Source organism: Opisthocomus hoazin, chromosome 14 (assembly GCF_030867145.1).
Source record: "Opisthocomus hoazin isolate bOpiHoa1 chromosome 14, bOpiHoa1.hap1, whole genome shotgun sequence".
Taxonomy (NCBI): domain Eukaryota; kingdom Metazoa; phylum Chordata; class Aves; order Opisthocomiformes; family Opisthocomidae; genus Opisthocomus; species Opisthocomus hoazin.
The window spans coordinates 2,353,365-2,377,500 of NC_134427.1; the positions used below are offsets into that span (position 1 = coordinate 2,353,365).

Below are 24,136 nucleotides of genomic sequence, written 5' to 3' on the forward strand. Positions count from 1 at the left end.
TCCCTGGGCAGCCTGGGCCAGGGCTCCGTCACCCTCAGTGGGAAGAAGTTCTTCCTCGTGTGAGCTCAATGCTCGCCCGAGTTCTGTTGAAGATGCTGTGAGAACATGCGTTGTTGTGAGGAATGGGAAGTCTCCATGCTTGCTCTTAAACTTGAACAGCACCCTGAAGTCACCTCAGCCCCGTGCTGCGCCAGAAGCCTGCACCAAAAGTTCTGGCATGAGTCATATTAATGCACCAAGGCTGGAAAGAACGACAAAACAGAAATCCCAGTGAAGAGCCTTGCTTTGCCCCACGATTGCTCCCAAATACAATCATGATGACGAACCTCCTCAGCAGTAAGACAGGTCTGAAGCATTAACGCAACCCCTCCAGTGTTGCACCCAAAACTGGGTCGCTGTTCGCTGTCATCGCGCTGTATTGACCTTGACTCTACAGCTGTACCTTCCAGTGCTTCTGTTTGGACAGGAAAACGTGGCCCCAGCCACTGGTTCCCACCCAAACCACCCTCCTGTCCTCTCGACACCGCAACACCGTCTGCGCCTGGCACTGGTTGCTCAAATGCCCAACGCTCCTCGGCGCAGCGGGACGTACCCACAGACCGTACGCACCTCCACACGGCCGTTTTCTCTGCATGGAAGACTTCGCGATTTGCAGGGTTCCTGCTTAGCAAGGAACAACATCAGTATTGCCTCCTTGCACCAGGTTTCACTGCAAAAGCCAAGCCAACAGCTGGACACGTACCTTGCCCAACAACCGACGAGCTACGCGGGCACCTCACCATCACAAACTGCTGCCGACCTCCCTTTAAATCTCTTCCCCTAGCTAAAAATGCCATTATGCCACCTCGGAACCATCACTATCTTTGGACTCATCAATCTGTTCGCATCTTCTAAGGTCCTTAATCGTTATGATTAATAACGACAATCAAACTCCCGCAGCCGACTTTGCCTGCCTAGCAGTTCTACCGATCTTCCCTAATCGGCACCGGAACAGGCAAAGACGTGCTGCTTGCCCCCAGCGCAGCGCTGAACAGCCAGCCCGAAACCTCGGCTTTTCGGACGACCAAACACCCGGCGCGGCGTGCCAGCTGCCAGGGAGCCAGCCTTTGACGCGGTGCCTAGACATCAGGACCAGCCGACGAGGAGGACCTGGCAGAAGGCAGGCAAGCCGTTCGGTTGTGCAACCCCCTCAGTACCCCACTGCGCAGAAAAGTTACGAATCGGAGCGAGGCGGCTTGTCTGAAAAGCTCTGAAGCAATTTTCTGTAGTTATTTAAAACAGGAATCTAACAACAGTTATAGAATGAAGAACAACTCTCGCCCTGGCACTAGAAGAGGAAGGAATAAACAAAACCAAACGCTCAATTGTACGTTTCTGTGCAACAACCTCCGTATTGAAACGGAGAAACGTGACTTGACATACAGAGCGACCTCAGCTAGCGTACGACGGGCTGACTACACCTTGCCGTACGGGTGAGCCCTTTGCTAAGAAGAAAATATCAACCATATTTATAGTGTCTTCTGCTATTTTTAAATAAAAATGCTCGAACCGCTCAGTGACTGGAGCCTAAAGCCAAAGGGAAATGGTTCAACGGTACCAAGCTCTGGAGAAGGAGCTCACCTTCGCTGCAGAACCAGATTTGCCATTTTAAGCCCTTTTAGAGAAACCACCAGGGGCGGGGGGAATACGCAGGTGTAAAACACTTCATTGCAATACGCAGTTTCTCCCTGAAGCAGTGCGGGCCCGTTGGTATTTCTCATCGACTTCAAGCAGCATTCGGTCAGACCGTAAAAAAGGTCGTGCCATGTGTCCAAAGCACGCTGCTGTGCTTGTTGGCCATCTTTTCTTATTCAAAAGCAGGCTAAATTCAGGAATTTGCACATGTAAAAGTGTCAGGGTGACATTTGAACTATTGTTGGATCGTCTTCAAACCGGGACTTTCAGAACCTCCCTGGTTTTGCCCACATCTCACCACACTTCCACCAGGCAAGGGATTCCGGCTACTCCTCTCCGTCAGTTGTCACTGCAGGACAGGCTACGGAGCGCGCCCGAAAAGCAACGTACCAAGGCCGTGCTGGGCTGGGGGAGTGTACTGCAAGGGGAAAGGCCCCTCAACACTCGCTCGCGCTTACTGCGGAGGAGGATCTAGCTCATTAACCCTGATGCTTTTATCGAGCAGTTCTACTGAGCAAAAGGTGGTGCAGCAGGAAGAAAAACCCCCGGTGCTTTAGACCTTGAGAATTAAATCCGCATTAAACATCACCTAATAGCCAGTGCCCTGGGTACGGCTCCTGAAACACGCATTTAATACAAGACGCTACGCCTAGAGGGGCCGGGTTAGGTTCTGGATACAGGATAAAATATGCAAGCTCTTGGATTTTCACATTTCTGGGCTGTGAAACAGTTTAATGCAGAAGATAAGGTTTCTGCATTGCAGACATTTTTCTTGGTATTAAATATATAATGTGTTTGGTCACCAGTATGAAGAGACTTTATATAAAAAGAGGCTTTAAGAGGAAAATTTGAAGCATCCTTGATAAAGTCGCATAGAATAGCTGTAGCAACAAAACTGAGGCTGAGTAAAACCAATACTAAGCCCCCAGATAAGCGCTGTCTGGACTAGCTGTCATTCCCCAGAATCAAGAAGCTTGCATTAGCAGAAAGCATTTCTGTACGCACACGTCATCACGCTAGGAGACGCGAACTGCGTCCAAGAAAACATTCCAAGTAAGTAATGTTCACGTAAGTAATATGTGTTTAAAGAAGAAAACAATAAACAACGGTAATGGAAGTATGGAGTTTAACCAGGACTGCGAATGTTCCTACATCAACAGAGAACTCTCTGATACTACAAAGGGTTCGGTGTCGACGGGGGAGTCTCCAAGCTTCTGCAGTGTTTCTAAGAGGAAAGCACCCTCCCCTAAATCATGATCAATTAACAGGCACATGCAAGCAAGCCAGACGATACCCTTCAGAACGCGTGACGTCATCTATCACGCTGAAGGCAACACCAAGTCCCCCACGTTCACCTGAGCAAGTGCCAGAGTCTACCGGGCCAGCCTTCATCCGGAAGCGCTGGCCGGAGTTCCTGGCTGCCAGCACGCTTCCTCTGAAACCATCTACTCCCACTTCGGCCGCCGAGAGGCTGGCCCGTAAAGTCTCTTTTTTTGGTTTTTTACATGGCTGAAGAAGAGAGGGGCTCAAGCCCCCGTCGTGCTACGGCCCAGAGCTCCCCAGCTCTGCAGGTTCTCTCAGCCTGAAGCCCTGCGCCACTGCAACTCTTGTGGAATTCGGCAGCTTTCCAGCAGTACGTCTGCAGCACAAGCAACAAACCACAATCAGCTTTTGAGGAGTCTTTTTTATTAAGATAAATCCAGCAAAATTCCTAACAGTGGGTACATACAACCAACCTGCCCTTTTAAAAGAAATGTTTGTATTTCATTTAAAAACATGATTACACTTTTATTTATTTATTTTTTTTCAAAACTGACAAAATAAAATTACATTTGGGAAACAACAGATTTCCAGCTCTTCTTTTTTTCATGAAAATAGCTCACCTTCTTTATAAAAGCAACCCACAGAACCACTGGAATGTTTAACACGGTTATTTGTTTTGAGACCTCCCCACTTTAAGAAACCATACAACACATACAAGGGAAAAATTAAAATCTGAAGTCTGTAAGCATGACTTACACAAAAAGGGACACACTGACAGAAGTCAAAAGCTACCACCACTTATTCTTTCCATGTACCATACAAACTATTACAATCACAAAATTTAAAAACAATGATTTTTTTTGTTTGTTTTGTTTTGTTTGTTAGGGATTTAATTCCCAAGTAACCGAGATGAAGATGTTCCATAATTAAATTCATGCTAAAAAAACCTGCATTTATAAAATAGTTGATAAAAATATTCCTCTCTGTTAACAATACAGCATGGAGGTACGGATACCAAATGATGGAGATATAGGGCAGGGTTAACATTACTCGGACTTGGCTTCCTTATCATCAGATGCTTCAGCAGCTGGTGCCTATAAAAGTGTTTGGGAAGAATAAAAATATTATTTGTAACGCTAATCGGATTCCATTCAAACAAGCATCAGAGAGACTAGTTTGCTAGCACACACATGGACAACATTTTGTGCAGATAGACAAGAACGCACAGCTACTACAGAAAGTATCAAAACAACAACATGTCAGCTGATCATTCTAAAAATTAAAACATGGGTGAGTATTAATTAATTATCGAGTTAATTCTGGAATGTGAAGGGCCTCCAAAGAGGCAGGCCTTTAGAACGTATTTCAGATTAGGATCAACCGCATGCTCGGGAAAGTTCAAGTCCTCATCTCTCTAAGTCAGAGGGAAGAGTAAGAATTACACATAAAACTGCAATATTTGTCTGCTGTCCAAGCTTCGGGGAAATTGGTTCTCACCTGTTTTCTATAAAAATGTCTGCTATTACTTTTTAAGTCAACATATCAAAATTGCAAAGCTCTTGCCAAAGACCCTTTGAAGTACATCAGCCCCATATTAATTTTTTAGCAAAGAAGCTCCCGAATTAGTTTTCAAAATGGAAGAATAAACGACCCGTTAACTGGACAATGATACTCGACACATGAAGAGAGATGACGGTAAACCAAAAGCCACAGAGAACCCAACAGGCTAGTCTGTGCCTACAGGGGCACAGGCAGCCCGCAGCAAAGGTTGCGCTTCTACTGTCAGCAAGAAATCTGCCAGGAAAAGGCCGTCAGGAGCTGACGGAAGCTTGTGGCTACTCCTAGCAAACGGCAGCTCTTAGGTAAGTAGCTGATACAGTAAGAACCTGTAAGAAAGAGGCTTGCAGATCAAGAGACAAGACCAAGTTTATTTTGCAGATCTCTTGTTGAATCGTTCTGAGGCGAAGAATTGCTTTAAAGAATTGTGTAAAACTTAAAACCAGATTTCTGGCACAGCACCAACCTGTGCTGAGCAGAAGAGGCGATCCAGCGGTCCAGAGAGGATAGGCAAAGTCAGCTCAGGGTTGGACAGCAATCTTACTGAGCTCTATTTGTTCCCCCAACATTCTGCATCGCTCTTGTGCCAGCCCTGAGGGGGACACTACGACAGCACAGGCCACCTGTGGAAGGGCTCTACCGCATAGCAGGAATGAGTTTGCAGGAGAGCGCTATCCTTTCAGGCTCTCCCCGGGAGCTGCCCTGTGCAGAGACTGCAGCTGGTCTGTCTTTACAGGACGGCAGTGACACCCACCGCCTTCTGACAAGGAGGCCCGATCGTTAGCTCCTGCAGATGTATTACCCATACATCTGTGTTTATTCTCACGTTTACTGTAGCTAAAGTACCTCATTAGTTTTGGTATCTCCGTTTTCAGAGTGGTTTTCTTCTTTAGCATCCTCTTGTTTAGTTTCGTCTTTGCCTTTGGCTCCTTTCTTCCCTTTTGTTGCTGCCTTTTTGTCCTCCTTTTTATCATTTGCTGCCTTTTCTTTCTGTTAAGAAAACAGACCACGATACGGTAAACGCCGATTTGCACCTTGCACATCTGCACGAGCACGTTCTCAGCTCTAGAAGTGTCGACACAACCTGCTTCTACACGCTGAACTTCCTAGTGACAGAGCCAAGACGAAAGTTTCTACGGAGAAGTGCTCTCCTGTTCTGTCCTGAATGTGCTACTGGGAAGCACGTAATACAAAAGCAGCCATGGCTGGGGTTAAAAGAATTCCAATTTTAAATAGGCATTCAATTAAATTAGCTAAAAAATGTTGGGAGTTGAACTGGCCTGTATTTCTGCTGTGCTGCTGAAAGGCATACCACAGAACAAAAAGAACATGTACAACTAGTGGCAATACCAGAACACTTCAGATGTGCTATTAATGCCCATTTAGAAAACTGTAACAAAGCTGTAGTCAAAGGACTTTCCCCCTTCCCTGCCAGAAATATTCCTTTCTATAATAAACCATTGGAGTGATAGACAAGTTGGGGGCTCAACTTCAGCACTTCAATAATGACGAGAAGTTTGCATTTATTATTCAAGCGTGTTTCTTATATGTGGATCAGGCTAAATCAAAACAAAACTTGATGCTACAGCTTGTGCAGTAATGGTTTGCTATAGGGCAAGGTCACATCCCGACCCCAACACAAGCACGACTCTCATTAGTTTCGCTTCTGAGGACCTGCCTCTTGCTGCCAATAAGTAACTGCACCAAGCAAACTAGCCGAGTTCCTCACTTGATTAACCTAGTTCCACAAAGGAGCCATAAATATCTGCAAAATTACTACTCAACAGGTAAGTCAAGATAAACAGATAATTACCGAAAATCTCTCTCTCTCTGTCTCTACTCAGAAGATGGAGCTGTCTCAGCAACCAGAAGTTACAAAATGTATACTTTCTTATTTCAACACCTCACTTATTGGTGTACAAAATTAATCCACATTAAAAATGAGCTGCTTGCTAAGGGTAAACTCAGATACGGAGCTTAAGAGGCAAAGTCACCTGATTCTTCAGTATACTGATGATTGGAAAATTCACCAGAATTAACACCAAATCTTCTAACAACACAGGAAATCTCAGACAGGGGGTTAGTAGCACTCAAATGGGCAAGGGTGTCTTCCCTCTCTAACCTCCCAGTCCCCGGCGTGACCTTGCTGAGGGATTTCAGCCCACCTGAGAAACTCTGCTACGTTAGGGTGTTAGGAGTCCCCTTCTCCTGGGCTGTGCCCACTCTCAAGAAGCCTCTCCGGGGACTCACCTATCAGAGATATGTGGTGGCTCTCTCTGAGAGCAGGAAGAGCATCACCAGAGGAAGAAAGAGAAGAGAACGTCTCCGCTCACTCTTTTTCCCCTTCATTGGCTGAATAGTCCCCCAACTTTCAAGAGAGGCAGAAGAAAGACAAATATCACAGTAATATCAGCACGCAAGTATTCTGGCGCTGTTTGGCAGTAAGATTTAGAATTGTGGTACTGCTATGGCACCGGTTTGCTCTCTGTCACTTCAACAGACCTCATCAGACCTCTGAAGCACACATAAGTAGTCCACTGCAAAGGGTTCCTCCAGCAGTACCAGTATGCTCCAGACTCACGAGCAGAGGCATGTTGGTCACTTGCTCTCCCAATGTAAGCCATAAAGGATTTTTAAAGACTCGGGGTTGTGTGAAGAAGGGTATCTTTTTCCCCACCCCATGAAAAAAAGACAATAAAGTAGTAACGGAGCTAAAACTGTAATTCTCTGTAGCCCACCCTTTGCCGGTAAAGCCTCTCTTAAGAAAGCACTTGAGGAGCATCCACAGAAACTGACTTCCGAGGCTGGACTCTGACCGGAGAGAAGGTGTCCCTCAGCACGCGGCTGTGAGTGAGGATCCTGGGGTCTCTGCTCCACTCTGCAAGATCCCTGGCTTCTGGGGACAAGCTAACGACTGTTCTGTAAGGGATCACGCCCCCTTCCACAAGCCAGCGAGTCCAGGAAAAAAAATAGCCAAGGAGATACTCCTATTTTTCCATCTCCAAGTTTCTAGTTCTGAGCTAATACCATTGTATCAATTTTCCTGAATAATTTTTCCATACAGATGGCAACATCAATTCAGCAATAAGGTCACGCATTTTATAAAGTGTTTCACTTTTTTCCCCAGCTCTATGTTTTCTATACGGATTAAGTTTAAAAGGTGTTCTGAGACACAAACGTCAACAACATTCAATGTAACCTGTTCTGAGACACAAAAAACATTCAAAGAACCCGAAGGCTGCAAAGTTAAGCATTTGGGCTCAACGAGAACTAAAGATGCCTGCACAATTCTTACTACATTCCCCTTCACACAGATATTGATCCGGTAATTAGGCGCTCAAGGGAGATAAAAACGCAGCTCAAATGTCCTGGCTCCAAACCAGCACCTCTGAAGCAAGAGGAGCAACCCCTTCCCAGTCCAACTGGGGCCAGCCAGGGTGTGCAGCAACCATCCAGGCACCACTCCCAGCAGAACAAAGTGACCCTGGAGGGAGACCGCACCGCACAGCTTGCGCAGAAAGGGACCAAACCATGTTTTGCCAATCACTCACAGTCCTTAACTTCTTCACGCTTAGTTCTGAAACTTTTCAACTTCAGTTAACGTAGCTTTTGTGTGTAAGATGTTTCCATAAAAATAAAAAAGGCGAACTTGAAAAAGACACAAAAGAAAATACCAACAACGTGCATCGTATACAGCCGCACTGACCTCTGCATGGGTCACCAGCAGAGGCTGAACCCTGGACTTGCAGATCCCCAAGGCAGCTCTCTGCCTCTCGGGCTGGAAAAGCAACCACCAGCGGCGGGCTCTGCTCTTCCCGGGGACCAGCGGCTCAGGGGGAGATGCGATCCAGAGCGTGCCAGCCGCTGGCACCACAGGAATGCAGGGCAGCAGGGTGCCTAGGTTCCCTCGCCACTCCGGAATGGGATCTAGAAACCCGGCTGCACGATCAAGACACAGATGTGTAAGATTTGCTCGGCACACCATCGCAATTACAGAGCAGAGATGTGGGGTCCCCGAAACAAGAAGTGGGGTTCTCCTTCTTGGCCATTTCTTGTGACATTTCTGCTGCTTCACATAGCAGGACCGGGAGGCAGAACAGTTTTCGTCATCTGGGAGTCTGCTGTGCCATACGCAATGGCAAGGCCTTGTAACTGTCCAGAAAAGGGTCCCTGGTTGCCAGCCCGTCATCCCCTTCTGTAACCAACGCATCTCTCACACCCATGCTTTGCCCATACGACCGTCCAAAACCGCAATGGAAAATGTATGATGGGAACAGGTTAAAAAGAACACTAAAGTTTTGTTGTTGCTGGTTTTTTTCCCCAGCTGCAAACTCCTAATACAATGTGAATATTTCCTGATAGATCTGAAAAAAGCACTGCCAACTGTGACCACTGGGGAAGTCTGTGATAGGAGGGGGGTACAACAAAATACCTCGTGGATTGCAGCACTGTCCCCTTTTAAATTTCAAACTGTTGCTCCAAAGCAAAAGGGAGCCTTAAATAGTTTCTTTTTTTAACTATACTGTCAGATATGCCGATATTTTTGACATTTCCAAAAATATCCAGCTTAGAGAAGCAGGCATGTAGAACTTCATCTCCAGCGATTAAAATTCGATCAACTGATAACCAACTGCAAAGAGTGCCTCTGCATGAAAACATAGTAAGAAACTGTAATTAAAACCATGATTTTCAATGCCTTCTCTAATTGAGCCTCTGATCTCTATTCAAAGCATCGTTTTCCCAACCAGGCATTGTAGGAAACTTTAGCATGGCCTTGCAAGGCAAGCAGTAAAGCCTCACCACAACTGATGTAAGATCTGTTCAGGTCACCACACTCCTTCCCTAGGAATCAGATAAAATTATCTTTACATCTTTCACGTGCTTTTAACTCACATCATTAATGATTTTATAATATAACTTAATACCTTCAATAATATATATTTAATAAAATCGTTAAAGAAAATTATGAAAAAACAAAATGGGTCAGTTGTGGATTTCGCATGCCCCCCCCCCCCAAACACCTTGAGAAAGAAAAGCACAGCTTCAGCCCAAGAGATCTCACTTACCTTAGGTGCTGCCTTTTTGGGCTTTGGCTCCGGTTTAGGCGGAGCAGGTTTCTGTACAAAACACACGTAAGAATCAGAGTCAGATGAATGCTACACCTGTTTCAGCAATATGTTGGTAGCTCTTGAAAACTATTCAAACAAAAAATAAGTTTTGAGCTGTCTGCTTCACTCTGCAGTACACAGGAGTAAATGGCAGAGACACATCAGTACCCTTCGTTATCCAAACCCACGTTTCCTCATGTATGTTATGTTACAGTGGTCATGGTACAGAGGCCAACAGCAGTAGCAAGCGGATCATTACTATGGCTGGGTGTTCCTGTCTGCTGTGAAGGCAAGGGGTCATCAAAAATCAAAGGTACATTTGGACATAACTCTATGTATGAGCACACATCTTAGCTTTCACTAAAATTAAGTACTTTCCTTTTTAAACAGCAACCATTATCCACTTGGCATGTCCGAGATGGCTTAAAAAAGGGCTAAGTGCCCTCAGCACCTGCAGAAAAGGATGCCAAGAGCCTGGTTAAGGCTGTGACTTTGGGCCGAACCTGACTGCGTGACCGAGATTTACACCCTCTAGGTCTTAGTTTACCCAATAGTTGGGCCCGCAAAATCAATGGGCAAATTACAAGTATAAGGAGAGCGCAGTTAATTTAAGGAGCTACGAGCAGGTATTTGTACGGGGAAGACCTACAGAGAACAAATGCATCTTGAAATCAATACTCCCTGACTCTGGATACTCCTGTGTCCAGATGGGATGCTAACTAACACAGACGTCGTATCGCACCTGAAGCGTCTGAAAGCAAGCCTGTCCTGTGGCGATACTCAAGGACTGGAAACACAGAATAGGAATTTTAAATATCGCGACACTCTAATCGTGCCTTTCACAATGCTGGTGGGGAAAAATAATAGTTTCTCTAGAACTTAGTATCCAACAATGCCATATTAGAAAAGTAAAGATACTTACAGCGGATAGTCTTGCCGACCTTCTCTTTGGCTGCGCAAAGAAAGACGTGTCACTAAAGTTCACAGAGTGTGTTTTCTCAGAACTGATACCCAGAGCAACACAACACACACCCCACGCCACGAAGCCCCGTGCGAACTCTAGGAATTTATGAAATTACAGGCATTACAGCGACAGCTTCCCGAAAGCGCAGCTTTGTTTAACAGTCCTTGCTCTACACCGCCACGTTTTACCCCGCTACTGCGGCAGCAAGCTAGCAAGTTTCTTTACTTCCAGGAGCCACACCACAGAGGCTCTGTCGCCGAGGTGCTGTCTGTAAGTGGGGCACAGTCGCGACACCCAGCACCCACCTCAGGCGACGGCCCAAAGATGGGCACCACGAACCCTAGAATCACAGACTGGTTTGGGTTGGAAGGGACCTTAAAGATCGTCTGGTTCCAACCCCCCTGCCATGAGCAGGGACATCTTCCACCAGCCCAGGGTGCTCAGAGCTCCATCCAACCTGGCCTTGAGCACTGCCAGGGAGGGGGCAGCCACAGCTTCTCTGGGCAGCCTGGGCCAGTGTTTCACCACCCTCATGGGGAAGAATTTCTTCCTAATATCTCATCTAAATCTGCCCTCTTTTAGTTTAGAGCCGTTCCCCCTTGTCCTATCCCTACACACCCTTGTGAAAGCCCCTCTCCATCCTTCCTGTCGGCCCCTTCAGGCACTGGCAGCTGCTCTAAGGTCACCCCGCAGCCTTCTCTTCTCCAGGCTGAACAGCCCCAGCTCCCTCAGCCTGTCCTCGTAGCAGAGGTGCTCCAGCCCTCGGATCATCTTCGTGGCCCTGCTCTGGCCCCGCTCCAACACATCCACATCCTTCTTACGCTGGGGGCTCCAGAGTTGGACACAGGACTCCAGGTGGGGTCTCACGAGAGTAGAGTAAAGGGGCAGGGAACCCTGGCCGCAGACCCCACGCCTTGTCATTTATGTGGGAACCTCAGCGATATTTTATAGAGGAACCGGTGCCGGGGAAGCAGCCCTTACCTCCTCCTTCACCTCGCCTTCCACTGGAGCCTGCAAGGGAAGCGAGAGACCGAGGTGAGAAGGCGGGAAAGGCAGGAGCGGGACGGGAGCGCGATGGGAGGCCGCAGCGCCCCCCTCCTCCCTCAGGACTACAACTCCCACAACGCCTCGGGGCGCCCCCCCCCCCGCACGTCACCGCGCCGAGGCGTCCTCGCGTTTAAAAAGTTCCCGCCAAATTACCTCACACACAACAAGGTCGTCGCCGGCCCCTCGCAAGGATAATGGCGGCGAGCGAGGGCCTCAACCGCGGTGAGGCGGGATGGGGGGGGGAGCACGACACCCGCTGTGGTACCCTCGACCCAAAGTTCGTAATTCCGCTGGTACAAATTTCTTTTTTTTTTTTTTCCCTCCCCCCCCCCCCAGCTTTTCCTTCCAAAGGCCGCTTTTCAAATTCTGCGCCGCCTAATGGCACCGAATCACCATTGCACAACCATCTGGTATGACAAGAAGTGGGAGAGGAGGAGGGAAAGGGAAAGGCGAAAAAAAAAAAAAAAAAAAAGAGAGAGAGAACAAAGGCAAACGTAGGAGAAAAGAGGCACCGTTTAGGCTCAAATCCTCTCGGGGAATGGCTCGATCCACCCTAAAATGCCCCCGGAGGTGGCCGGGAGGGTTGGGAGCGTGGGGTGGGGGGGGAGGTTGGTGGTTTTTTGAGGGGGGGGGGGGGGTGAGCGGCAGAGCCCCGGGTGCCCGCCCGCCTTCTCCAGAGGGGCAGCGGCAAAGCGGCACCATGGCTGTTGGGAATCCAGCATGGAGACACGGCCGCTCCGAGCCGCCTTCTCCTTCCCCGCCGAGCAGCCCGGATCGGGAACTCCCGGCGCTGGGGGGCTGTGAAGGGGAAGGGGGGGGGTCTTCCCCCTGCGCCCAGCCCGGCAGCCCCTAAACCCCCTCCGCTCCCAGCTCCGCTTTAGGAACAACAGATAAAAAAATTAAAAATGCAAAAAAAAAAAAAAAAAAAGAAAAAACTCCGCATCCATACACGCGCGCGCAAAAAAAAAAAAACACCCAAAAACATTTTACAGGTAATTTTTTTGCCAACGCTCCTCTCCCTCTCCCCCGCCTGTCTCCCCTATTTTTTATTCTTTTTTTTTTCTGGTTTGTTGGTTTTTTTTCGTACTTACCTTTCTTTTGGGCATAGTTGCTACCTTAGTAGTTGATTGCAAAACGTATAGGTGTCTATAAAAAAAAAAAAGAAAATAAATGCAACCGCCAAAAAAAAACAACTGTTTCGACCGTTCTGCGAAATTGCAAAAAAAAAAAAAGAAAAAAAAAAGAAAGATGTATAAGGGACCAAGAGTTAATTGCAGCAGAAACTGAACAAAAAAAAATCCCCCCCTCTTTATTGCAAACAGTAAAATACACCAACACGCAACCAAACTGCATGAATGGGGAGCGCGAGATGGGCCCAGCCGCCGAGTGACGGCCGCGGCGGCCAATGGCAGCGCGGGCAGCGGCCCCGGGAGGCGGGGCCGCGCGCGGGGGAGGCGGGGCGGCGGCCGCGGCGCCGGGGACGCTCGCAGACGGAGGGACGGCGGCTCTACGCTGTCTGCGCAGCCGAGCCGGCCTAAATCGCGCGGTGAATACGGCGCCGCCGTCCGCCCCGGCGCGGCCCGCGGGCGGGGAGCGGAGCGCGGGCGGCCCCCCAGCCCGTCGCCTCCCCCGGCCCCTCCGCCCACGCCGCGTCCTGCTCCGGCGGCCGCGGGTTTCCTCGCCAGCCCCCCCCCCCCCCCCCCCTTCCCCTCCTTCCCCCCAGAGGCCGGGAAAGAAACTTCCCCGAAAGTTACCACAGGCCGCAGGACGACAACATGGCCGCCTCGGCGGCGGCTCCGGGCCTCCCGGCGGGGGGGGGGGGGAAGCCGCCATGCCGCGGGGGTGGCAGCCGGGGGCGGTGGGCGGCAGAGGCCGGGGCCCGAGGCGGGGGGATCGGGGCTGCCGCCGTCTCCTCCCGCCTTGGCGGTACCTGTTGGAAAGGGCCCTCAATCCGCCCCCCCCCCCCGTTACCTCAGGCGGCGGGGGCGGCTGTGGCCTTTGTCCTGCCCGGCCCCGCGGGGTGAGCAGCGGGCGTCACGGCCTGCGGGGCCGGGCGGCGGCCGGGCAGGAGGGGTCGGGAGCTGGTTTGGCTCCTTAGTTGCCGTTCGGTCTTGTTAGATCGTAGCTACAGCCTGTTGAGCTCTCTCCTGGAGCTGGGCCTGTGAGGTAGGCCGTAAAGGCTTCTGCGTGGTTTAAGGAAAATTTCCATCCTAACCAACTGCAGTTGCTGTCAGGGTTTCCGCCATCTGTTTGGTGTGTTTCTTTGGGGAAGGCACAAGGTGTGCATTAATGCTGCCTTTAGGACCAAAGCGCTTTGCAACTAAGACATGCAGCAGTCACCTCTGCTCTCATGTGGGACTGTTCTTGCCGACAGCCAGTCTAATCTCTTCCTGAAAACCTACTGATTCACTTTTATTCGCCATAATAAGGAATACCTGCTTAATACCCTGCTGACTAGTGAGGCTTTTCACGGCACGATTTCAATAAGGGCGATTCTGCGGTCTTCCTAGGTGGCCCGTTTCAGCACTCGACTGTCCTTCAAACCACAAAGTTTTTGCCCGGCATCTAAACTGTACTTTGTGAATTTGAGTTTCTTTGCCCAGCACCTAGCAGATAGAGCAATTAATAAGCATCAGTTTACACTGAGATTTTAGATACCGTATCATTTCATGTAATATTATCATATTCTCCCTTAAAGGTCACGTTTCTAGACTAAATTCTCATAGGTCTCATGATCTCATAGGCCGTCTAAACCTTTTGTCATTCATTCTTGGGCTGCTCCAGACTCCTTGCTTTCCTTCTTGCATTCCTCCTTGCACCTATCTCCAATCATGAGGTTACTTAGGGAACCTATCTCGGCATGGCATTTGCCAACTTAGCAACAGCATCACCGTGTTGGTTCAGATTCTTCTTCTGATCCCCTGTAATCCCCGGATCCCTTTCAGTGCTGCTCTCTGAACAGCTGTTCCCCCTATTCTTGACAAATTCATGGCGACTTTTTGATTTGTCCCTTTTTACGTTGCCTCAAAGTGATCGCATGTCGATAGTTTGTTATCTTCCTGGATTTTGAGTTACGCTGAGCAGGTTTCCATCCACGGGTCCAACTTTCTCCCCCTTCCTCCAGTCAATGTAGAACCATCACACGCCATGATTTTTTTTGTAGATACACACCAATTATTCAAGACTGGCGTCCTAAATACTGGGAAGTGCATTTCCCAGGCACTGCCGACCTCGTCATAACCACATAACCGAAATGCAACTTAGTCTGTTCCTCCCTGCTGCTACCTGTTGCTGCCATCTTCTTTAAAAGGTTGTGTTTAGTAAGTGGTGGCAATTCCTTTTATCTGAAGGCTGAAGCAAAGAAGGCACAGCTTTTTTTTATGTGTATATGCCTTGCTTTATTTGTTCTCCTTTTCTGTCAGTAATAAGATTTTCTTTTGTTTTGCTCTTACTTGCAATGTGTATAAATAGAACGTGTTCCTATGTCCATGGGTTTCTTTCTCTCTCATGACCTGTAAATCATGCCACCTTCAAGCTCTCTTGTATTAACCAAGATTATAAATAGCGTTTCCGATAGTTTTCTCCATCTTCTGAACTGAAAATTGTCTGAAACACATTTCAAGAGCTCTTGGTCTTTTTTCAAGAGTCTGTGTCCGATAACAGAAGTTCTCCCTTACCACCGAGGTTTGTGCTTCAGTTGCTTTTGTCAGTTGCGTTGAAAGGTTTCGCCTGTCTCCCTGCAGCTATTGTTTCACTCTTTCTGTATTCTATGAGAAGTCTTTGTACATTTGTGGAAAAGGAATGGGAATTTGTTGAAGACTCTGTGAACATTTTCTCCTGAACAACTTGCACGATGGGCAATTTGGTTGAAAGCTTGGATCAAAATCTGCACTGGAAATTAAGCACAGATTTAAAATTCACTACTAATTTTTGCATTATATTCGCTATGCCTTCTTTTTCACCTTTATATTTTTTTGAAACATTTTGACTCTTCTAAAAATGCTCATTAAACCACAGACCGACCTTAATAGTCATTAGTTAGAAAATCACTTGCCTCTGGATAGATATGATAAACTATAAATAGATACAATGCTGTTACACTGGAAGTGTGAATGGCTGTTACTCTGCAGACCTATAGAAAATGACAGACCTGGTTGTAGCCTATGGATATTCTAAACGCCCTTCCTTCAGGCCAAGTGGAAGGAGCAATTAAATATTCCTTTATGCAATAAGAACTGGAAAGAACAGGAAGTCACCTGTCAGCTCAGTGGGGAGGTGGCCATGGCTGGTTGAATTTTCTTCTAAATGGCAGAAGCAACTGTATGTTTACCTGTGACCAAGCCAAGCGGCTGGTAAAAGAAGCACTGGCCATGCGATGAAGACCGTCCGTCCTTGCTGTTCCCTCTCAGTGTTCAAGCAGAGGAGACCATGGCTCCACGCAGTAGCACGAATCCGACCCGGACAGGGAGCAGGCTCACTATGACGTTGGTCACCGCACACGGTATGGAGGTCACGGGAGCTCCGTGGCTGTACGGTAGCTTTGCATCGGGCGTGAAAAGACAAAAAGGATCTGAGGATGTGTTAGAGTGGCATGAACTGATCTGGAACACAGACTGCCGGTACAAAGCTAACCGGTTAAACCTTTTTGGTAAGTTCAGCCCAGGAGAGTAAGTTTATTTGGCTTGAACCACATGGTCTTCTATGGCGTTTTTGCCAAAACTGGCACTTTTTATTCAGTACAAAAAGACCTAAATCTGAATTTATGATATGATATCACGGGACAATGTCAAGGGTAAATCAAAGCAACAAACCAGAAATTAATCTTTTTTGTGCTACTGTTTCCATGAGAAAACTTCATGCTAAAATTTTAATTCTGCTTCTGTAACTAGGTTATTGACTCTGGAGGTAAAAACATCCAGCCTACAAACAGTAACATCTGTGTCAAAACAAAACTGACCAACACAGCCAGCACTCTGAATGGCCCACGCTAAACTTACAGAGCAATGCTCAAGTGTTGAGTAATATTTAGAAAATTGGGAACTTAGAGACAACCCAAGTGCTTGAAAAGACTTTCAGACTGAAACTATGGCAACTGGGTTCAGTTTTTGCCCCCTAATCTTTGCAAAATAGGGCAAGACTCAGTCAACTCGATTTTGATACCCCGGTGGTCTTTACTCCTGGCTGCTCTGTGTCCATTAACCAGGCATCTCGGGGATCTACACCTCTCCAGCATCCTCCAAGGTGCTGGTAACCACATCTTCAACATCAGATGGTTCTGCAGATGTCTGCCGGTTCCCAATATCTCATGTAGATTTTCCTGCCATTGCCCAAGGCAGGAGCAGCCTGCAGAGGAGGAGAGCCTGCTCCTGATGTCAGCGAAGACCTGCAGGACTTGATGAATGTTTTCCTAGATCACCTTCTTGAACTGAAGCAGATTAAGATATTCCTGAATAAAGGCAAAATACATCAAAGTCACTCCTGGGTGACTGACTTCGAGCCTTCCCCAAACGGGCTGTTAGATAATATGTTGTTTTCTCATTCCTCTGTGCTAAAATTCATGTTGGTTTTGAACATTAGGAGATTCCTTTAGATCACGGGATCACAGTAGTCTTGCAGCTCTCCTGGTCGTGCTGTTCAGACCCGAGGCATTTTATTCCCTGATTCGTCTGTCTCTAATGCATAAAGGCTCGGTCTTACTGAAGGCCCAGGGATGATGCCGTTCCTCACCACCGCTGCCTCTGGAATCAGAGGGGTGGAAGAGATGCAGCCGCAGGTGCTGACAGTGTGGCGGTGGCGTGGTGAAGCTGCCCTGACTACCCTGCTGACGCCTGCCGTGACCACCTCTGTTAAACCAGAAGCAAGCACGACATGGGCTCTGCACACACTCAGCTCCCAGCCTGGTTTGCATAACTGCAACAGCCCCATGACCACGAATTCGGAGGCAAGGGAAATTAGGATTCTGTATGCGCTCATAGTCATGGCACGTGTGACAAGTAATATTAATGCATACATTGTTTTGTGGCAAAATATCACCAAACCTGTTCTCATGTTATGTACCTGGCTTTTAAAGTGTCCGCTGGCCTTGTTTTTTACAGCTTTGGGGATGAGTGGATTATCGATCTACAGAAGATGTTTGTGCTTGGTTAATTTTGTAGTTTGTCCTGGGAAATTTTGTGGTTTGTCCTAGGTAAAGATTTATGTATTAAATTTGCTATTGATTGCAATGAAACATGTAGCGCTTATTAATTTGGAAACATGAGGGTGTAAGTCTGTTGGTTGGGTTAGAATTCTCGTTGAGTCTGTTTGTTTTCTTTACTTCAGCAAAATCTTTTGGCGTAGCTGCAGCTTCCTAGATAGTCCTCAACAGTAAAGGGGATGACTGCAAGCACCGAAGTAAACGCAGCCTTTCCTTAAGAAAGAAATTTCAATCCATTGCAGTCAGACAAGCTGACTGTCAGCAGCAAGTTTGTCTTTTAGTTATTGCTTTCTTCCAGTTTTGGTTCTTTAAAAGAAGATGTAATTTGGAAAAGCAGTCAAAACTCAGGCTGCTACTAAAATGAAGCCAGAAAAAGCACAAAAGGAAAATGGGTAGTTTCGTCAGCTGGTCAGTTGCCAGCACTGTCTGTTACTGGCCTTTTCCTCCACAATTCTCACGTGGCGCGCACTGCTGTACAGGTCTCCAACGCATGATGACTGCCGTTACGGTAACAATTCTCTCTCTTCAAAAATACCAGTGATGGTAGAGCGCCTGAGAAGGGAAAGGCAGGTCTGAAGAGCGGCAGGAGTCACATGTGTGGGTGAAGTGTTGCCGGTTCCTGGCCTTGCATGAAGCACTGCGTGGAGTCCTGTCCCCAAAACTGCCTGGAATCGAGCCTGGGAGCAGGGTCAGAGGGATACCACACAGGGGCAGAAAATGCAAATGCCGGACCGGGATGCATAAATAATATAATCTGCAAAATGAGGACAACTTCCAGGGGCCTACAAGCAGGATTCATCTATCCAAAAGCAGACGCTTACATTGGAGTTAGTTGCCTGGACTCCCTCTATGGTCAGCAGAGAAAAGCAGGCACCTGCGGGGTCTGCTGCATGCCGTTCCCGGACAGATGTGCAATCTGGCATTATGAACCTGAAAATATAGTTCCTCACCTAACACAAGGGCGATTATTAACAGGTTTGGTGACTTCTCGACATAGAAGTAAGTGGAAATCCCTATAACACAGGATTAACTCCATCAGCTGACTTAACAGAGATGATGAAGAGGAGGGAGGCGGCAAGGGCAGAACACACAACTGCAGTGGGCAATGTCCAGCGTCTCGATGTCGACCGCATAGCTGTTCTGTCTGAGGGTGAAGGTTAGACACTGTTAATGACTTCTTCTGGCGCAGCTGCTCAGGGAAGCCATGAAAGGAGAAGCAGCTCTCGATTTGGTTGAGGGCAGAGAACAGGACCTAACTAACCATTCTTTGAAGCAGTGACCGTTACATGCTTAAGAGTCACCACTCTGATCAGAGCAATGAAAGCCAAAGAAATCCCCTGTTCTTAATTTTGGAAAGGAGAACTCTGTAACACTGAGAAGGCTGCTTGGAAAAAAAGCTGAAAGGGGTAGATAAAAGAGTAAAAGGTTTTTATGCAGCATGGAGCCCACTGAAAGACATCACATTGGAAGCGTGGAACACATGCATAGCACCTGTCAAAAAAGTGGATAGAAGGATCAAGCATGGTTAAAAAATGGCTAAAAGGAATCAAATGTGGCTAAAAGGCAGGACATGGGAGGCTATCGGAAGCGAGATGGCATCCTTCAAAAAGCTGGACTTGTGTTCTAATGAGGAAAACAGAAAAGATCATGAACAAGTGGAATGTCAAAACCGTTGTGTCAAGACCAGAGTTTGACACACTACTTGCAAAAAAACTTAAAAAGCATAGTAAGTCATTTTTCAGGCTCGTCAGGAGCAGGAAGCCTGAAAGGCGTTTTCTAGAACGAATCGGCTATTGAGATATAAAAGGAACACGCAGAAAAGACAATGTTGGCGCAGAGAACCCAAATGAGTTTTTACATCGGCGCTTATTGTGGAGGAGGCTGGGGAAGTTCCCAGGCAGGAACTCACAAGCTTGCCTGAGGATCTGCCTCGCGCGGAGGCATCGGTAAGGGTTAGAATAAATCAACAAAGCGAATAATAACAACCTAACCATTGCCAGATGGTCCCCACCGCACCCGCAGAAGCGCGTCGTCCTTCCTTGAAAACTGCTTCCACGCAAAGCCCGAGGAGAGGGCTGCCGCCGCCAGGTTTCGAAATCCGTCCCCAGGGAGGCTCAGCACCGCAGAGCGTTGTGACCAAGTAAGCACGGCAAAGTTTTATGAAGCCACACAACCTTTAGCGCTTTTATTTTTTTAACAAGTCTTTCCAACAGCCGTTTGAAGATGCCCAGAACACGAAAGGGAAGAGGGAGAGCAAGCCTGTGAGCGGGCCCTTTCACCGCAGCTGACCTGGTCCTGGGAAACCCCAGGGCCTCTGCAACTGCGAATGCACGGGCTGTCACCAAGTATGTAAAAACTTCAAACAGTGACACAGCAGGCATCGCACACGGATCTGCAGCTCCACTTCCCCTTCTTTCAGCTTGCCCTGAGCTCACAGCAAGCAGGAACTCGCTGGACGGGCTCAGGGAAGGCGTTCAGAGCACAAAAAGGTGTTCTGTCCAGCCCGGGTCCTGAGTCAGCAGGAGCCAGGGACGAGGCGAGGGTGCTGGCAGACCGCTGGATTCTGTCTCCTGCCTTTCAGGGCAGCAGCCCTCCGAGAGCGCCCAGCTGGACAAACTGGCCTAGCACGGCATGAAGAGAGTGACTGTTCCTGTTGTTCTGGCTGAAATCCTGGTATCCGTAGTATCCCCTTCCGTGTACTTCCCTCAGGTGCTTCAGGGTAACTGAGTGCACTTCGGGAGCCGGCGCAGGGCTTGTCGGAGCCAGGGCTAGCTGGGGCCGGCGTGACAAACAGCCGGTCCAGAGCACGAGGAAAAGGCGAGATTAAACCCGAAGCGGGGAGTCATGCACAGCCAGCCCCTCTCTGGACAGAAGTCAGCAGAGGGACGGGGAGGTGTCAGGGGCAGGGAACGGTGACAATCCCCGCGCCGGCTGCTGTGGCCGAGCCCCGTGCTGCTGCTGTCAGTGACGGCGTGGCAGCCCAGCTGGCTCTGCTGGCAGCAGCAGGGAGCCGGAGCAGGATCTCGGGTCCGGCTGCAGATTCCCAGCGCCGGCAGAGCGGGTGGTGCTGTCAAGAGTGGCCTCACCTGGCAGCTGGAGGTTACGGTCTAGGATCCCGCTGGAGGTTATGGTCTGGGATCCCGCTGGAGGTTACGGTCTGGGATCCCGCTGGAGGTTACGGTCTAGGATCCCGCTGGAGGTTACGGTCTGGGATCCCGCTGGAGGTTACAGTCTAGGATCCCGCTGGAGGTTATGGTCTGGGATCCCGCTGGAGGTTACGGTCTGGGATCCCACTGGAGGTTACGGTCTGGGATCCTGCTGGAGGTTACGGTCTGGGATCCCGCTGGAGGTTACGGTCTGGGATCCCACTGGAGGTTACGGTCTGGGATCCTGCTGGAGGTTACGGTCTGGGATCCCACTGGAGGTCACCGTCTGCATCCCCCGCACCCAGGACACTGCCCCGGCGTGAGCCGTGCTCTGTGGCCCCAAGGGAAGCTTCCTCAGCCTCCCCCCCTCCTCCTCCTCTTCCCCCTGACCCTGGCCGGGGCGCGCCGCAGGCCAGCAGGGGGCGCGCGGGGGCCGCGCGGCGGGGCGCGGGCTGCCCCCACGCCACGCGGAGCTGCCTTCGCGGTCGGGCCGCCGTCTCCCGAGGGGCCCGGGGCCTGCTCTGCCCTGTCCTGGGCCTGCTCTGCCCTGCCACGGGCCTGCTCTGCCCGCTCCGGGCCTGCTTCACCCTGCCCTGGGCCTGCTCTGCCCCGTCGGGGCCTGCTCTGCCCCGCCCTGGGCCTGCTCTGCCTGCGACGGGCCTGCTCTGCCCACCCTGGGCCTGCTCTGCCCCGCTGGGGCCTGCCCTGCCTGCCCAGGGCCTGCTCTGCCCTGCCGCACTCTCCGTGAGGATGCTGAGGGTGTGCGGCGCGCAGCCTGCTCGAACCTGCGTTGCTGCAGGCATTGCTCCAGGAGCAGACGGTGACGTCGCGGTTGACGTTGCAGAGGTTCGCGCCTGTGTGCCACGAGGGATTTTAGCTCTTCCGTCGCAGAGGGGTTGGACAGGCAGAAGGCAGTGATGCCGAGCGGCACGTCCTGTGCAGCCTCCACGTGTGTTGCATGATGACATGCGAGAACAGGAGCCATGGCCTTGCTCTGTTCCCAGACCAGGAGAGGGAGGAGGAGGAGAAGCAGGTTTCCTGGGCTCCCCACACCCTTCCATGAGCACGTGGGAGCAGCGGAGCCGTAAATCAGCAGCGCGCCGGTGCAGGCGGCCACGGGATGAGGCTCTGGCAGAGCCTGGGTGACAGTAGGCGACGTGCTCCGAGTCGCAGTTTGCCTTCGGCTCCCATCACTGGTGAGCCTGGCAGGCCGGGACTGGGAACAACGAGTAGATTTCTCATTTGCTATGGAGAACGCTGAGCTGACATTTCCTCCCCATCACACCTTCCTCCATGTCAGGAGTTCGGACAGACGCGAATCACCTGCTCTAGTAACAGTGCAAGCACGGTCAGAGAGGGGAGCCCGGCACAGTCTCACATTACCTGCCAAATCTGTGCAGCAGGATTCTGGAGGGATTGCTCTCCATGGCTGCGAAGAAGCCTTGGAGCATTTGGAACCCGCGCGCTTCCTGACCTTTTGTATAAGAGAGATTTTCATAGAATCATAGAATCACAGGTTGGAAAAGACCTCTAAGACCATCAACCATCCACCCAACACCACCATTCCTACTAAACCATGTCCCCAAGTGCCACACCCACACATTTTTTGAACCCCTCCAGGGCTGGGGACTCCACCACTGCCCTGGGCAGCCTGGTCCAACGCCTGACCGCTCTTTCAGTAAAGAATTTTTTCCTCATATCCAATCTAAACCTCCCCTGACGCAGCTTGAGGCCATTGCCTCTCATCCTATCACTGGTTACCTGGGAGAAGAGACCAACACCTGCCTCACTACACCCTTTTCTCAGGTAGTTGTAGAGAGCGAGAAGGTCCCCCCTCAGCCTCCTCCAGGCTAAACAGCCCCAGTTCCCTCAGCCACTCCTCATAAGTCTTGTTCTCCAGACTCCTCACCGGGAGGGGTCTAGAGAACACCATTTTGCCGTTGATTACTGTAATGTCTTTCATTGTGAGATTCTACTACGTTTCTTTTTTTTTTAAATGGCTTCATCTGCCAGTACTCAGAAGCCCCCATCTTTGCCTGTGGTTTAAGAAAAAAGCGAGAGGATCTCTGCCATCCCTGTCAACATTTTTATCTGAAATCCCCAGGTGGCTCTGGGGTGGGCGAACCATTGGGCTCCGCATCGGGGAGCACTTACGTTCCTGCTGCCGCTGAAGTCAGTGCCAGCGCTGCCACTTCCTCCGTATTGCTGCTGCGTAATATATAAAATAATCCAAGCCAAAATTCAACCGTTTCGCTTTCCTTCCAGTGACAGCAATCAAAGACGCAGCCTGGCAAGATGGCCTTGTGCAAACACACGCTACAGCAAGCGCACGGAGGAATCGAGGCGACAGCAAGCATCGCTAGGTACTACATACGCATGACTTTGTTGGCTGCACGAGAACAGCAGATTTTCCTCTTCGAGGCAGAATATCAATTTGTTAATTTTGTTTGAGATTTTGGTCTACCTTGAGAAGGGTAATTAAACACTTCACAACTGTTTAATAGTGAAAACAAAAATAATACCATGGATGTTACACAAGTAGCTGGGGAATAGAAAACATTGTGCTTTTCTGCCAATGGAGTAGAAAATTTACTATTATGAGTCAAGAGAAGTGAGTCGTTTCAATAATACTCAATTCATATGTTGCTCTTAATAAATCTTCTTTCATGACGATAAAATGCCTTCTAAAGTGCACTTTTGAGAGTAATGATTACACCAGTTTTTTTAGTAGGCAGAAAGGCACAGTGCAGCTCACTCCAGATGAATTTCAACTCCGAGGAGCCGAAGGCAAGAGGAGAGCTAGCCAGAGAGCAGGCGGCAGGCCAGCAGGACGACAAGCGAGCCCAAAGTTCAAGCAAACCCTTCTATCCCGGGCTCCACCTGCATTTTTTTGTTCTTTCTGATAAGCTGCTGTTTCTGCCCGTAGTGTTCCTTGCCCCAAGTCAGGCTGCAGACTGGCACATAGCCTGGTGCGCCGGGGGAAACGGGAATTGCCAGTGCATTTCTCACGCAGCTGCGAAGGGGGCTGTACAAACACATCTGAAGAAACATTTCTTGAAGAATTTTAATCTCCTGGACTTCACTCTGTTTGTTTTAAAGAGATTAAACAGCACACCGTTCATTTTTATTACATGTTGAAATTCCCCAAACCAGGAAATTTTTATTGGGTACCATCCTCCTA

The 24,136-nt window shown here is 49.3% G+C and overlaps 1 protein-coding gene across 3 annotated transcripts; it reads right to left on the bottom strand.

Moving 5' to 3' along the window:
- Positions 1–3,340: 3,340 nt before the first annotated feature.
- HMGN5 (high mobility group nucleosome binding domain 5) lies at positions 3,341–13,666 on the bottom strand. Of its 3 annotated transcripts, none has more exons than XM_075435753.1 (7): positions 13,585–13,666; positions 12,705–12,759; positions 11,548–11,577; positions 10,525–10,554; positions 9,561–9,611; positions 5,341–5,484; positions 3,341–4,031 (listed from the first exon to the last, which is right to left on the bottom strand). In XM_075435753.1, exons 2-7 carry the CDS (start codon positions 12,717–12,719, stop codon positions 3,984–3,986), a joined length of 318 nt encoding a protein of 105 aa, XP_075291868.1. In that variant the 5' UTR covers positions 12,720–12,759; positions 13,585–13,666; the 3' UTR covers positions 3,341–3,983. The 3 variants fall into 3 exon arrangements, with proteins under 3 accessions (XP_075291868.1, XP_075291869.1, XP_075291867.1); XM_075435754.1 differs by lacking the exon at positions 13,585–13,666 and adding an exon at positions 13,368–13,440; XM_075435752.1 differs by lacking the exon at positions 13,585–13,666 and adding an exon at positions 12,950–12,968.
- Positions 13,667–24,136: the final 10,470 nt, after the last annotated feature.

What these genes read in the sequence shown, in the direction of transcription:
- HMGN5 (XM_075435752.1), bottom strand. An exon ending in CAACTATGCCCAAAAGAAAG is followed by an intron (nt 11,578 to 12,704) that starts GTAAGTACGAAA and finishes CTTCCCTTGCAG; the next exon opens with GCTCCAGTGGAAGGCGAGGT. An exon ending in CCAAAAAGGCAGCACCTAAG is followed by an intron (nt 5,485 to 9,560) that starts GTAAGTGAGATC and finishes TTTTCTTAACAG; the next exon opens with AAAGAAAAGGCAGCAAATGA.